The sequence below is a fragment of the Ctenopharyngodon idella genome, chromosome 8, assembly GCF_019924925.1.
Source record: "Ctenopharyngodon idella isolate HZGC_01 chromosome 8, HZGC01, whole genome shotgun sequence".
NCBI lineage: Eukaryota > Metazoa > Chordata > Actinopteri > Cypriniformes > Xenocyprididae > Ctenopharyngodon > Ctenopharyngodon idella.
In genome coordinates this window covers 25,649,216-25,662,866 of record NC_067227.1, presented here as the reverse complement: position 1 = coordinate 25,662,866, position 13,651 = coordinate 25,649,216, and the positions used below count along the sequence as shown (strand labels likewise).

The 13,651-nt window shown below is 38.4% G+C and overlaps 1 protein-coding gene across 2 annotated transcripts in view; it reads left to right on the top strand.

The window, feature by feature from the left end:
• Positions 1–11,923, top strand: part of elavl4 (ELAV like neuron-specific RNA binding protein 4) — an 85,293-nt gene extending 73,370 nt beyond the window's left edge. The window contains exons 7-9 of one of the 2 annotated variants that reach the window (XM_051904379.1): positions 954–1,179; positions 5,413–5,451; positions 7,886–11,923. In XM_051904379.1, coding sequence (XP_051760339.1) covers positions 954–1,179; positions 5,413–5,451; positions 7,886–8,213 — 593 coding nt within the window. In that variant the 3' untranslated portion in view covers positions 8,214–11,923. The remainder of the gene's footprint in view (positions 1–953; positions 1,180–5,412; positions 5,452–7,885) is intronic. The other variant, XM_051904380.1, reaches the window with a different exon arrangement.
• The last annotated feature ends 1,728 nt before the right edge of the window (positions 11,924–13,651 follow it).

The following is a 13,651-nucleotide window of genomic DNA, read 5'->3' as shown; positions in this document are numbered from 1 at the left end:
TAGTAAGTGAAGCCGCCAATATGGCGCTGACATCTTGAGTCTTGAGTCTCGAGTCTGAGCATAGTGAACTTGGAGCCCGAGTGAGCACAAAGTGGAGGCGCGATATCAAGGTCCCACCCACACTCCCACAGAATTGGTTAATAAAGTAGAACAACTTATGTCGGTGTAAAATAAACAGTTCAGGAAATGTTAAAGCTCCAATTGACTCCCGAAGATCCAGAAAAATAGAATATTAAAAATAAAAATATTTTTATAGCATCAAATAACTAAATAAAAACAAACTTACTTAAAGAACGAACACTTTAACTAACATCAGTGTGATAAAACTTCCTAAAACGACAGAAACCATCTTTGGAAAAAAATTACATAACATGGAGAGCGGGGTTTATAACCTATACTGCATCCAACCACCTGGGGGCGATCGAGACGCTTTGGCTTCACTTTTCAGGACTCAAGCGGCAAGCTTGATACCAACAGGAAACAATTCCCACCCTAACCCCCAATCCTGAGTATGGGTTACCATACTTGGCCTTCAAATGTCACTTGCAGGGGTTCTCAGATGCGGAAGTCGTCATAGTTGGATAAATGTCTATTACGGTTAACAGAAACTACAAAACTTCCCATTTGTTCCAGTAGCAAAAGAAAAAAATCAATGATAGCGTTTCTATGACTTTGCAAAAGAAGAAAAAAATCGAGAGATTGATTACGGTGGTCAGAAGAGGGAGAAATGTCAAATAACTCCTCAATCATTCTTTCGGCCATTGTATTAGAAACACTCTCACAGCAGCGTTAACTAGTTTAATGCCAAGGTAATCTAACAAGGTGTTATAAATGTATATAAAAATGAAAAAAAAAAAAAAACTAGATTTACGATGTCTGTTTATGTTGCTGTTGCAGGCCGGATAAAGCCAGTAAACGTATGGTGTGTTGTTTCTGGTGTGCTGGCCCCACAGGTGGCTCGCGGGGTGTGGGCTTTATTCGCTTTGATAAGAGGATAGAAGCGGAGGAAGCCATCAAGGGTCTGAATGGACAGAAGCCCTCAGGTGCCGCCGAGCCCATTACGGTGAAGTTTGCCAACAACCCCAGCCAGAAGACCAGCCAGGCATTACTGTCGCAGCTGTACCAATCCCCCAACCGGCGCTACCCGGGACCCCTCCACCACCAAGCGCAGAGGTTCAGGTAAATACAGTTAGTCTGCAATAATAATAATCTGTATCTTTCGTAACTTTCTTTGACTAAAGACACATCAAAATTGGTGGAACAGAAAAGCAAAATAGGTGTCTGGATTATGAAACTGTTACCTGTAGAGTTGAAGTTGTATGTGTCACATCACCACCGAGGAATAGCTGCTCCCAAAAATCTGCAGAAACAAAATGAGATTCAGAAAAGAAACAGAAGCGAAGGACTGATAAGAGACAGTGGGGTTCTGTCGTTCACAATGTCCCTCTGATTTATTTTTCTCATACGCCATCCTCCCCTTCTTTCATTTCACATCTGTTCCTTTCATTTCAGTTCAGCAGGCCAGCAATAACTTCACTCTGGCAGCTAACACCTTTACAGCCTTCGGCAGCGCTTCTCAACCTTTTTAAAGGCGATGTGAAGTAAATTTTCTCTGCTGTACCTCCTCACTACACATATAGTTAGTCACAGGCAACAATAACAACACCTTTTGATCCTGCCGTTGACTTGCTAGGTCTTTGCTTAAGATCTCCTTTCCTCGGAGGCTAATTCACATTAACTATGAGTCACGTCTTATGAGCTTCGAGCTGGCGAAGCCTGCCAAAACAGATGAGGCCATCTTGCAGTGAAAGTTTACTGCTTAAAAGCAGTGGATATCAACTCACAATCAAGCTGACATTGAATGTAGTATGAATAGTGTTAGCTTTAGCCATTTAGCCCATTGAAACTTAAATGTTTGCATATGCAAAACACTATTTGTGCTTTTAGGACAAAAATAATTTATTCTTCCAAAATCAGATTGACACATATCTAGGTAGTTAGCTATAGTATATGGTTAAACTAGCCTTTGCATGAAAACTTAGTTTGAATATGGGCAACAGGATATGATGTCATGTTCCAGGGTTCCTGTACAGGGAAAAAAATGAATGGCAAATAATAATATATTGTATACACTACCATTCAAACATTGGGGGTCAGTACGATTTTTTCCCCAGGGATGCATTCAATTAATCAAAAGTGACAGTAAAGACATTTATAATGTTACAAAAGATTTCTAGGTTACACTTTGTTTTAAGGTTCATTGTTACGGTGTAATTATACATTAATTAACTCACTGTAATGTACTCACTGTAGGGTATGGTTAGGAATATGGTTTGGTTTAAGGTTAATTGCATGTAATTATGCATAACTTACTGTTATTATTACAGTAAGTACATATAACATATGTAACAAGGACGCTAAAATAAAGTGTTATTTAATTATTTCAAATAAATGCTGCTCTTCTGAATTTTCTATTCAGCAAAGATTCCTGAAATATATTAAGCAGCACAACTGTTTTCAACATTGAAAATTATAAGAAATGTTTGAGCACCAAATCAGCACATTAGAATGATTTCTGAAGGATCATGCAACACTGAAGACTGGAGTAATGGCTGCTGAAAATTCAGCTTTGCCAACAGATGAATAAATTACATTATAAAATTTAGTAATAACAAACCAGCTATTATAAATTGTAATAATATTTTACAATATTACTGTTTTACTGTATTTTTGATCAAATAAATGCAGCCTTGGTGAGCAGAAGAGACTTCTTTCATAAACATAAAATCGTAGTGACCCCAAACTAGTGTAAATCAATAAAGTAATACATAATAATAATAATACATTCAAAATGTTAAATTATCTATAAAATTTTACACTAAAAAGCCAAACCAGCTTACCATACAAGTTAGTATTTTTTATATTAAGTGAAAAGGTTTTTTAATTTGCAACGTTTATAGTTTCTATTGGTAAAAAACCTTTTCATACAAATTTTTAAATAAATTTGCAGCTCAGAGTTCACCAAAAAGTGAAATACTACACTTTTACACTCCTCTGTGTTCACAATCATATGAATGGAAGCATAAGGAACATGAAGTGTGCAGCTCATGAAAACTATTCAAAATAACTCATAATTCAATTTTATCACAAATATAAAAAACTTTGTATGAGTTACAGTCTATCTCCTCTAGATGCATGAATTATCAGTGTGATGTTTACTTAGATCCTTTATTTAGACAAACAGGACTCATCAAGCAATTAGCACTGCACAGCAATACTGATGACAGAAATCAGTAATTAATTCTTTATACATCACAAGCACTTATTATTGAAGAGATCTGAAAAGGATGAGTTCCATTTGCATGTATTAGTCGGCCTTACAAAGGCCTCATTGTGTTGTGTGTGTGTGTTTGGAGAGGAAGTGTGAAAAGCTGTAGGCCGGACCGAGCCAGGTTGAGACACGCCTGCATATATCTAACACATCGCCTGCTCTTGCACCTTAGAGCCCTCTCTCCAATTAACTCATTTACCCACAAAGCAACCTGCCTCCCTAATTGGCTAATTGGCATCTTAATGACTCGACACACTGAATGTCCTCACTTTATATTGGCTGCGTTTTTTCCTCAAGTTCACAGAAGGCAGAGTCACCAACTGTTGACCCACCGCGGAGAGGGAGGGCGAGCATGTGTACGCGTGTGTTTGTCTGGAGAACTTCAGTTTGAAATGTGAGAAAGCAGTAATTAGCCTTGCCAGCCATCTTGCAGCAGCTTTAATAGGAAATGAGACAGGGCTGAGCCGAATGAGGGACGGAGGTCGCAGTGTAGCCAAACAGACGGGAGCCCAAAATGAGAATGACTGACGGAGAAGGAAAATGTAATACACCGGCCCGGTGGGTCACTGGGGCTAATAGAGAGACCGCAAAAGAAAGAGACAGCAAGTGGAAGAAAGGGCACTTCCAGTTAATGCGGCATTACATCCTGCCTCCAACTTCATTGAAATGTCATTTTATATTAAAGTTTTCAGATAGCTGAAAGATGGCCCCAGACTAATTTCATCCATAACACTAGCATATTATCTGCACGTGTTTCAACACTAAGATTCATTCTTAATATACCATTCTTAATATCTGTTTGTATGATTCATTTACTTCTCTTTTGGAGTTTTGTTTTCAATTTGCTCATATCCCTCTTAATCATTCTTTAATTGTCACTATAGAAGTACATTGCAGCACTGCAATATAGAATCAAAATATAGTCATTCTTTTCAATGACAAAAGTCATTAAAACATGTTTAGAAAAGTATACATTTCTATATTACAGTTATATATAATTGTGATACTATTAGAATATATAATTAGAAAAAAAATACCATTATAATTCAACCCTCATCCCACATTGTTTAAAAAAAAAAAAATTTGATGAAAAATGATAAAAATGCATGTATGTATGTATATATATGTGTGTGTGTGTGTGTGTGTGTGTGTGTGTGTGTGTGTGTGTGTGTTTCAGGTAAACCCTACTTTATGGGGACACAAAATCCAAAATCATTGTCCTTGTGGGCACATTTTTTGGTCCCCATGAGGAAAACAGCTTATAAATCATTCTAAGTTTTGTTTTTTGAAAATGTCAAAATGCGGAAGGCTAGCTGTAATGGGTAGGTCTAGGGTTAGGGGACAGAATATACAGATTGTACAGTATAAAAATCATTATGTCTATGGAATGTCCCCATAAATAAAAAATTTAAAAAAACATGTGTGTGTGAGAGAGAGAGAGTTAGTGAGTACACAAAACAATAATATATGGCCTAATTTACCTGAATAAATTTGCGTTCCTGTTTTTGAGGTGTCGCTTCCAAAGGATTCAGGGGCTGAAGCTGTACCTCAGTCCAGCTCCGGGTTATTTGCTGCCAACAATAAAACAAAATTAAATATATTCTTAAAGCATTAAGTTATCATACCATATCATATTAGAAAATATTCACACATAAATAAATGCCAGTACATTAAAAATCATTTATTAGAATTCAGCTCCCCTCCCCACATTGTTTGAAGAAAGCAACCAAAAAAAGTTTTCAATTGTTTTTAATTAGAGCGTGCAAGTCAACCTATAAAATTTTGTATATGTTAAATAAATTATGTAGTAATATTTCAAGACTGCAGCACTATTGAACTAAACAACACTCCTAAATGGGTGGGCGTTCAAGTAGCCTCCTGTTACCATTAGTGCTGCTGCAAGTCTGCTGCTTTTTGGATGTATGATTGACTCTGTGAGATGCCTGATGGGGCAGCACAGTGTAATGGCCCATCGCTAGATGGGCGTCTTCCTTCAGTGAGGCAGGGATGTAGCATTAGTTCCACTGAGTGAGTCAACCATCTGCCTGGCATTAACCCCAGAACCCTCCTTCTCTTTACAGGCTGGACAATTTGCTTAATATGGCCTATGGCGTTAAGAGGTAATTAAAACTTCACCGAATGCCAGATGTCCATGTTGACAGTATGATTTCTATCCTGTTTTTTCCCTTCTTTTTGAAAATCACATGCATTCAGTTCAGTTCAAGGTTTTTCCTTTCCCTTTAGTTCTTTTGCTTTACCTCCTTTTTTTAACATGATTATTTTTGATTTCAACCTACCAGTCAGTAGCCCTTAAAAGTAAGTGTAAGTATCTTTTATAATTTGTAGTGTTTGATTATAAATTTTTTATGAGTTCCGTTTTGATATTTTGTGTTTTATTGTGTGTAGCTCCTGTTTTGAGGCGTGGCTTCCACAGGATTCAGGGGCTGAAGCCGTACCTCCGTCCAGCTCAGGGTTACACACTGCCAACAATTGGGCAAAATTATGTATATTCCCAAAGCGTTAAGTCTAACAGCTAAAATGCATGGAGAGATGGAAGGCTCTTATATTTTTTGTCTTACTTCTTTGTTTTATTTGTTGGAATGAGTTGGTCTAGAGCGAGACGGAGGGGGTGACAGCTCACCTGGATCCCTGCAGGAAATGTAGTGTTTCACTGCAGGTTTAGGAGCCTCTGATCAGTTGGGTTTGCTCATGTTCTTTTTGCTTTGTGCTGCTGTGGATGTAGTGAAAAGGCTTCTTTTGAACATGTTTTAGTGCTTATGACATTTTGTTGCATATTTAATATCTATTGAAACACTTTGATGTCCCTCGAACGCCAAAGACTTTAGGCTAAGATGGAGGGAGTAGCATGAAAGGTTGTGCATTGTGCAAGTTTCTTTTCTTTTTTTCTTTTTTTTTTTTTACAGATAGCTCTCTGTAAAGACTAAAGGCTCCGTATTTACTAGATTTCTTCTCTTTCTAGAAAAGTGTGTTGTGTTTCAGCACTGGCTGATCAGAATGAACCATTCTAACGATTGTTATTAGAAAGAAAACATGCTTTTTTTTTGCAAAATCTGACAAGTAACAAGAAGTGCAACAATAAAACAGGATATGCAAAAGAAGCAACGGCGTCTTTCAAAACAAATGACGAAACGAAAGATTCCTTTTTATTTACACTCGGTGCGATCAGCTGTCAAATAAGCCCGTCTGCCTCAAGAGAGGAAAAATTTAGGGGAGATGAAACCGACAGGGGGTTGGGGAGGCGTCGTGCTCACAGAGCTTGCTGTAGAAGGTAATTAATGAACAAAGCCCAGTCTGAAGAAGTGAGCATCACTAGGTGAAGGTGGGCAGCTTGGAAGGGTGGGATGGCTCTAGGTCAGTTGCTTGTTGCTATGCAACTCCTCGTCCAACTGTTCGCCTTAGTTCGAACAACAGACAGCGCTCGGCCCTGCCCTAGTAGTCACCAGACACCTTTGTGTCAGCAATACGCTAGTCCGACCCTCACCCGCTTGCCCGCAGATGACTGGCATCCAAATTACCATGAAGCCATATTCGATGAATAATGGCACCGGATTCATTATTTACACAGAAATACCAGCATAATTGAAGTCATGAGATGGTTGCTTGTCACACGGCGCAAAGTGAGCCGACTTACCATTATACCCTTCATTTACATAATGAGACGCAAGCGACAGGACACAAAAGCAAAAGAGAGAGACAGATGTATTGACTCTGCCAGGACGAACAGGCTAAAACGCAGATGAAACGTCTGAGTAATTCTTGGCAGAACAAGAAGCAGGGAATTGGCCGGCCCTGTAGTCCGTGCAGTGCTATCGATCACAGTCACACACTGCGGAGCGGCAGAGGGTGTGGGTGGAATACACTCTGTTCCCCGTGCTAGCTGGCTGAAAAGCACCGCTTCCATTTTCTGCTCGCTGGCAGCTTCCTATCCCCCTCCCCAAACCTTTCGGATTCGAAGACGACGGCAGCAAAGCGGAAATCTCAATTAAAGCACACCCAATAATGCCTATAGTCATTCCTTGAGAGGTGGCACACGAAATGAACCTTTTATCCAATTTACCTTTTATTTAAAGTGGAAATTTCCTTTAAGCGGAAAGGCAATTAAGTGAAATCAACTGAGCATTCAAATCTCTGTATCATGAGGGAGGAAAAAAAGGGAAGAATGGAAAGATTACAAGGAGAATGAGAGCAGATTTACTCGGTTGCACGTGAAATCTCTGATGAATTTCGAAGGTATTAATGCGCAGAGTTCCTGTAATTTAGTTCCCCAATAGATCCGCGCAGGAAGAGCTCTGCATCTTGGCGCCCGTGCGCGTGACACTTCTGCGCGGCCCCCCGCAGCCGGCACCGGAGCGCAGCCTTTTCAGTCTGCATTCAAAAAACCCTCCGGTTGCCTTCCGCCTGAAAAAAAGGAGCAGATATTTAGACTCCAAAGTGATAGATTGAAAAGATGTGAACCCTTGAAGAATCAGTTAGAAGTTTGGCTAGTGGCAGCGTGACTTACGCATCTTCCTCACTCTCTCTCTTGTTCTGCAGGTTCTCCCCCATCACCATCGATAGCATGACCAGTCTAGTAGGGATGAATATCCCCGGTCACACAGGAACGGGCTGGTGCATCTTCGTCTACAACCTGTCCCCGGACTCGGACGAGAGCGTCCTGTGGCAGCTCTTCGGACCGTTCGGCGCCGTCAACAACGTCAAGGTGATCCGCGACTTCAACACCAACAAGTGCAAGGGGTTCGGTTTCGTCACCATGACAAACTACGACGAAGCGGCCATGGCCATCGCCAGTCTGAATGGGTATCGGTTGGGTGACCGTGTCTTGCAAGTGTCTTTCAAGACCAACAAGACCCACAAGTCCTGAACTCCCCTCCCATCACTTGTGTAGCTCCTTACAGCTCCTCTAATACTAAAAACCCACCTCTGCCCACTCAGCTACTCAAAACAGGAACACACCCAACCAACAAACCCACAAAAAAAGAACTGGATATGGCTTATAATATAACTTTGGACCTATAAGCCAATGTTGCCTAAGTATTACAAAATGACAAATTGAGAATATTCATTATTTGGAGACCCTGGAAGTGGTACAGGGATTCTGTTGTATATCTTTTTGAGTTCTCGTGGTTGTCTTTACTTTTTTCTTTTTTTTTTCTCTGTAAACAGTAGCAAAACCAGACCGCCCTTATTTTGAAGAAGAAAATGTCCTTCTTTAGATCGAACTCTCTTGGTGTCGATTCAGGATTTTTTCTTTCTTTTTTAAATCCGGATCCACTGTCGTTAGAATAACACCTCCCTGGTAAGAGAACGGGAGGGGGCTCTTTTTAAAAAAAGAAGAAGAAAAAAAATCGGTGATCATTCATTCATTTGTTTTGGTGTAAAATGTTAGAGAACCCCAATGAATTGACAGGGATGAGGCCATCCCTTTTCTCTAATGCAGAAGATGTTTCTAGCATAGTTTTGGTTTTGTACTGCAAACAAAACACACGTCTGTCCTCACGGGGGATTCAGGGGGAAGGGGCGAGGGAAGGGATGGGCTAGCGCTCCTGATGACACGTTGCGTCAAAAAAAAAAAAAAAACCTACACACACACTGTTGCCAAAGAGAAAATCTCTTTGCTTGAAAATGCGTTTAGAAAAAATGAAAAAATAAAGAGAAAGAAGATCTATTTTTATAAATAATGATTAAAATAATTATTGAAGAATTTTTACAAGAATCTGGATTTGAAAAAAGAGAAAAATATTTTGACTGGCTAATTAGGGACGGGGGGAGGGGTCAGGTGCCACCTTGTCTTGTTCGTTCTGCCGTGGTACTTTTTAGGATCCAAGGTTGTTTGTTTTTCGGGGAGAACCGGATTGGCGATGGAAGAATTTTGTAGATGGAAGAATTTATCAAGGGATGCAAATTCAGGCAGGTAATTTTTCATAGCAGTAATTATTCAACAGCGATACCCAATAGGAGAGGGAGAGGGGTCTTCCCAGGCCGACCACATCTTCACAGTCAAGAGCCCAAAGCAAGGCCACTCATCGTCCACTCATTTACTTTAGACCATCCGTCTTTGGGATATAAGTAATAAAGACACACACACACGCACACACACACTTCTTTCTCCATTCGGACGACATATACATGGTTACGTTTAATTCGCTATGATTTCGTGATATCGCATTCGAGATGTACTTCCTTTAGCGATCAACAGTAGGTGCTATATTACATGGTTCACATATCTTAAATATCCAACTTTGTTGTTCTTCGTGTTGTTTAGAGAGAAAAAAAAGAAAATTTCGATGTTGGCATTATATTAAGCTGCTGTTTTTCTTATTTCGTTGACGTTTATTCTTTCGAAATCGTCGCCGTTGGCCGGCGTCTGGTCTGGAGAAACCCCAGATAAACAAATTCGGGCCTTGGCGACGACGTTCCTTTGGCTTGCTTACTTCTAGGTTATTTGCTGAGTGTACAGCGTTTGTCGAAATTCAGCGATAATTAGCTAGTTCTGTTAGTCTAGTATTTGTTTCCTCAAAGGATCTATTACGACTGTGTCTTTCTTTGTTGTGTACAAATAGATGATATATAGTCAACATTTTCTGTTCCAATATCTATATCTATCTGAGTTGTCACTGTTTTTCGTTTGGGATTGTCTTTTTTCATATGAAAACTTTATGAAGTGATGGTTCAGTTACTTAGAAAAACTTGTGAGGAATCCTGTTTAATATGTTGTCATGTCGCTTGTGAAGATAAAGAAAAAACGCAAAAAAAGTACTGAAAAATTGGATCGATTTATTTGATTTACCGCCGCAGCAAAAGAAATCGAACAAAAAGCTTCTTGAGAAAAATCTGTATTTATTTATTGATCGATTGATTGATTGATTGTCTCATTGATTAAATTATTTATTTATCTCGATTATTTATTTATTTACTTGTTCCTTTCTTATGTTGTCTGTGTTTTTGCGTGATTCTGGTACAGGGAGGGGGGGTCTTTCTGAGCTAAAGGGAACAAACGACTAGGGGAGACGCTCTTCCATTAGTCCTGTGCACTGAGAAATTTTAGTACGTTTGTGCTTTGTACCAATATATCAAAATTACAATATAAAAAAATTTAAAAGTCAAAAACGAAAAAAATGTCAAGAGGGTTGGTGAGGCTCTTCCCTTATTAATAGAAACAGTTACTCGCTATGCATAACCTAGCCGATAGTTCAATTTGCTATTGCTTTTTTCTTGTCTTGTTAAACATAAATCTTTAAATCTTTTTCAATAAAGTTTAGTCTTAATAGAATGTTATAACAGTTGTTCTGGTTCAATATAACCTGTGATAAGTTTGTGTAGTTTTAAAAGCCACTTCCCGCCCTCCCTCCACACACTACCGTTGCTTTGTGATTAAACTTTATGCAAAAATGTGGGTCTGAAATGTAGTTTCTCATGGATCTCGACAACGTTCATGTCAGGCTTTGCTGCCCTAATTTGATTGACTGATATGTGTCCATTGTTTTAGTATGATTCATCGACTCATCTGAACTGTAACCTTCATTTAAACCACATTGATACTCCAAAAAAACAAAAACAAAAAAAAAAACAACAAAAAAAAAAGCATTGACTCTGATTGTACTGGTTGAACAAAAATAGCTATAGCAGATAATATTTGATAGATGACACCTGTTATATATTTTCTAAGATATAGTCTATTTTGAGAGGTAAACTTCCTGAATGGAGAGCTCGGCTCTTGTTAAGACCGGTGTGAATGCTGGAGAACGAAAAAACAAAGTCACGTTCATGAGCAGTCTTACATTCCTCCACCTCTAATGCCATCCATCCTCCTCTGCTCCGTCCCTAAGGGGGCGGCGGCGGCGGCACGGCCCTTCTCAAACCCCGCTGCGGCTGGGAGTTTGAATTATGCAACGACCCCAGTAGAATGTTGTTCTGATGTACGAACAAATTTCCTGCATTACGTCCTCCTCTTTTGGTTAATGGCATCACCCTCCGCGTGTCTGAGCGTGGATGACTGCACGGGAGAGCGTCTAGGACGCGCGAGAGTTTGCGGGGGTGTTGGAAACGCTGGGCCGTGCCTCTATAGTGCGTGCCCATATCGCAGTGTCTCTCCCCCTGTAGCGCCTTATAGTGGCAGCCTGCCAATAGGAACCCATCAGCCAGTAGTGTAGGAGGGAAGGCAAAGTGAGGAACAAGGCTCTTGTCATAATTCATTTTCTCCTGAAATGTGTTTGTTTACTATCTGAAAAATCTATAAATCTTTAAAGACAAAAAAAGATGAAAAAAAGAAAAAAAAAAAGTTCACCTGACCAAGCTGGTCTCTCCTACTTACGTTATTACTTATCTATCGATTATTGATTATTGTTACTATGATTAATATTATTCTCATTATCCTTATTCTTATTATGAATCAAATTACTGCGATGAATGACTTCATGTTATCCTTGCTAGTTTAGGTCATTTCTGAAACTGGAAACAAAATATGGAAAAAAATACTTGCTGTAAATGTTTTTTTCTTTTTCATAAAACTGTTGTGTTTGAATTATTTGTACTTTTGAATGTTGGGACAATAAAATAAGGTGTTGAAAGCTGTGTGCTGCCATGTTATGTTAAAAAAAAAAGAGGTTTGCTCCTTATGTAACACAAGGTGATTTAACTAATACCGACTTACTCCCATAATATTTGAAATGTACGCAGGAAGTTTCATTTTCTCAAGACCCCGAAGGCACTAAATGTCACTTGAGCTGCAGCTTTTTGATAAGAGTTTGATCAGTTATCGCAATGAGCGTGAATGCCAGTGTTATTACTCACACAAAAGATGAAATTCAGAAAGAGGCACGGAAACTTCCAGTAGGTTATTACATTAAGCATATCCTCTCGCAGGCTGTAATACAAAACAGACAGATGTGATGTAATGAGACATGAGAGCACAGCGCCCCCTATGTCCTTCCTGGAGAATAAGCTTTCTGTCTTTCAAATACTACAAGCATCTCTGCTTTAAAAAACATGCACATGGTTTTTGTTAATTAAAAAATTGTACTATGATATGATTAAATATGATGATATGAAATTGTATTATATAATTATGAGAACAATCTGATTAAAAGGATGTACACTCACATGAGAGGAAGACTCCAGTCATAACAGAAAAAGCTGTTTTCTCCTGTGTCCTGGTATTAATAAAAACAATAATAAATAGCGTTATATAGTTCTTTCAGCTTGTGCTCAAGACATTTTTTTCAAAGTACATCTAAAAGTATATCTAAACATAACGAGCAAAACAATATAATAACAAACACAATACAATCTGACAGTATAAGGAAGAAAATAAAATGTCCAAACAAGCAAAAAATAACAGAAAAAGAGGAATTGAGGTAGCAAACAGGATGCAGTATTAAAATTTGAACGTGGCATTAAAATGAACTGAAAACCAAACAAACTGATTGCAATGCAAATGTCATTTTTAACTAGAAAACTTTGAATGATTTTCTTGTCAGAAAGTTAAAGATGTCTAAAAATTATTGAAGTATAAAGTTTTAAAGGCCTTAGATAAACAAACAGATGTTTGAAATATGTGACCCTGAACCACAAAACCAGTCATAAGGGTCTGAAAGCTGAATAAATAAGCTTTCCGTTGATGTATGATTTGTTAGGATATGACAATATTTGGGTGAGATACAACTATCTGTATATTGAAAATCTAAAAAAAAATCTAAATATTGAGAAAATCGCCTTTAAAGTTATCCAAATGAAGTCCTTAGCAATGCATATCCACTCACAAAAATACATTTTTGATATATTTACGGTAGGAAACAAAATATCTTCATGGAACATGATCTTTACTTAATATCCTAATGATTTTTGGCATATACGAAAAATCGATAATTTTGACCCATACAATGTATTGTTGACTATTGCTACAAATATACCCGTGTGACTTATGACTGGTTTTGTGGTCCAGGGTCGCATATATAAATTTGTACTTAATAAATCTATAAACTAAAGTAGAAGAACACTTAATTCCCCAAAATTCCATTACTTTTGCTAAATTAAAATTCCTTTAATTCCAATTAAACTTCCTGGCCACATCATTTCAAATTCCAATTTAAAATAGTCGAAAAGAACAAATAACAAGATAAACAAACAGCTTTTGTTATAAAGCAGAAGCAGTTAGTAAACAAACCTCAAGCATCCACACCATCAGGTGTCAGTACAAAGTCCAAAATCGATACGATGAAGAACCACATGATGAAAACTTGAATGCATCTTTAACTAAAAGGTAAGCAAATATATTTCATTCAATTATCACCCTTGAAACAA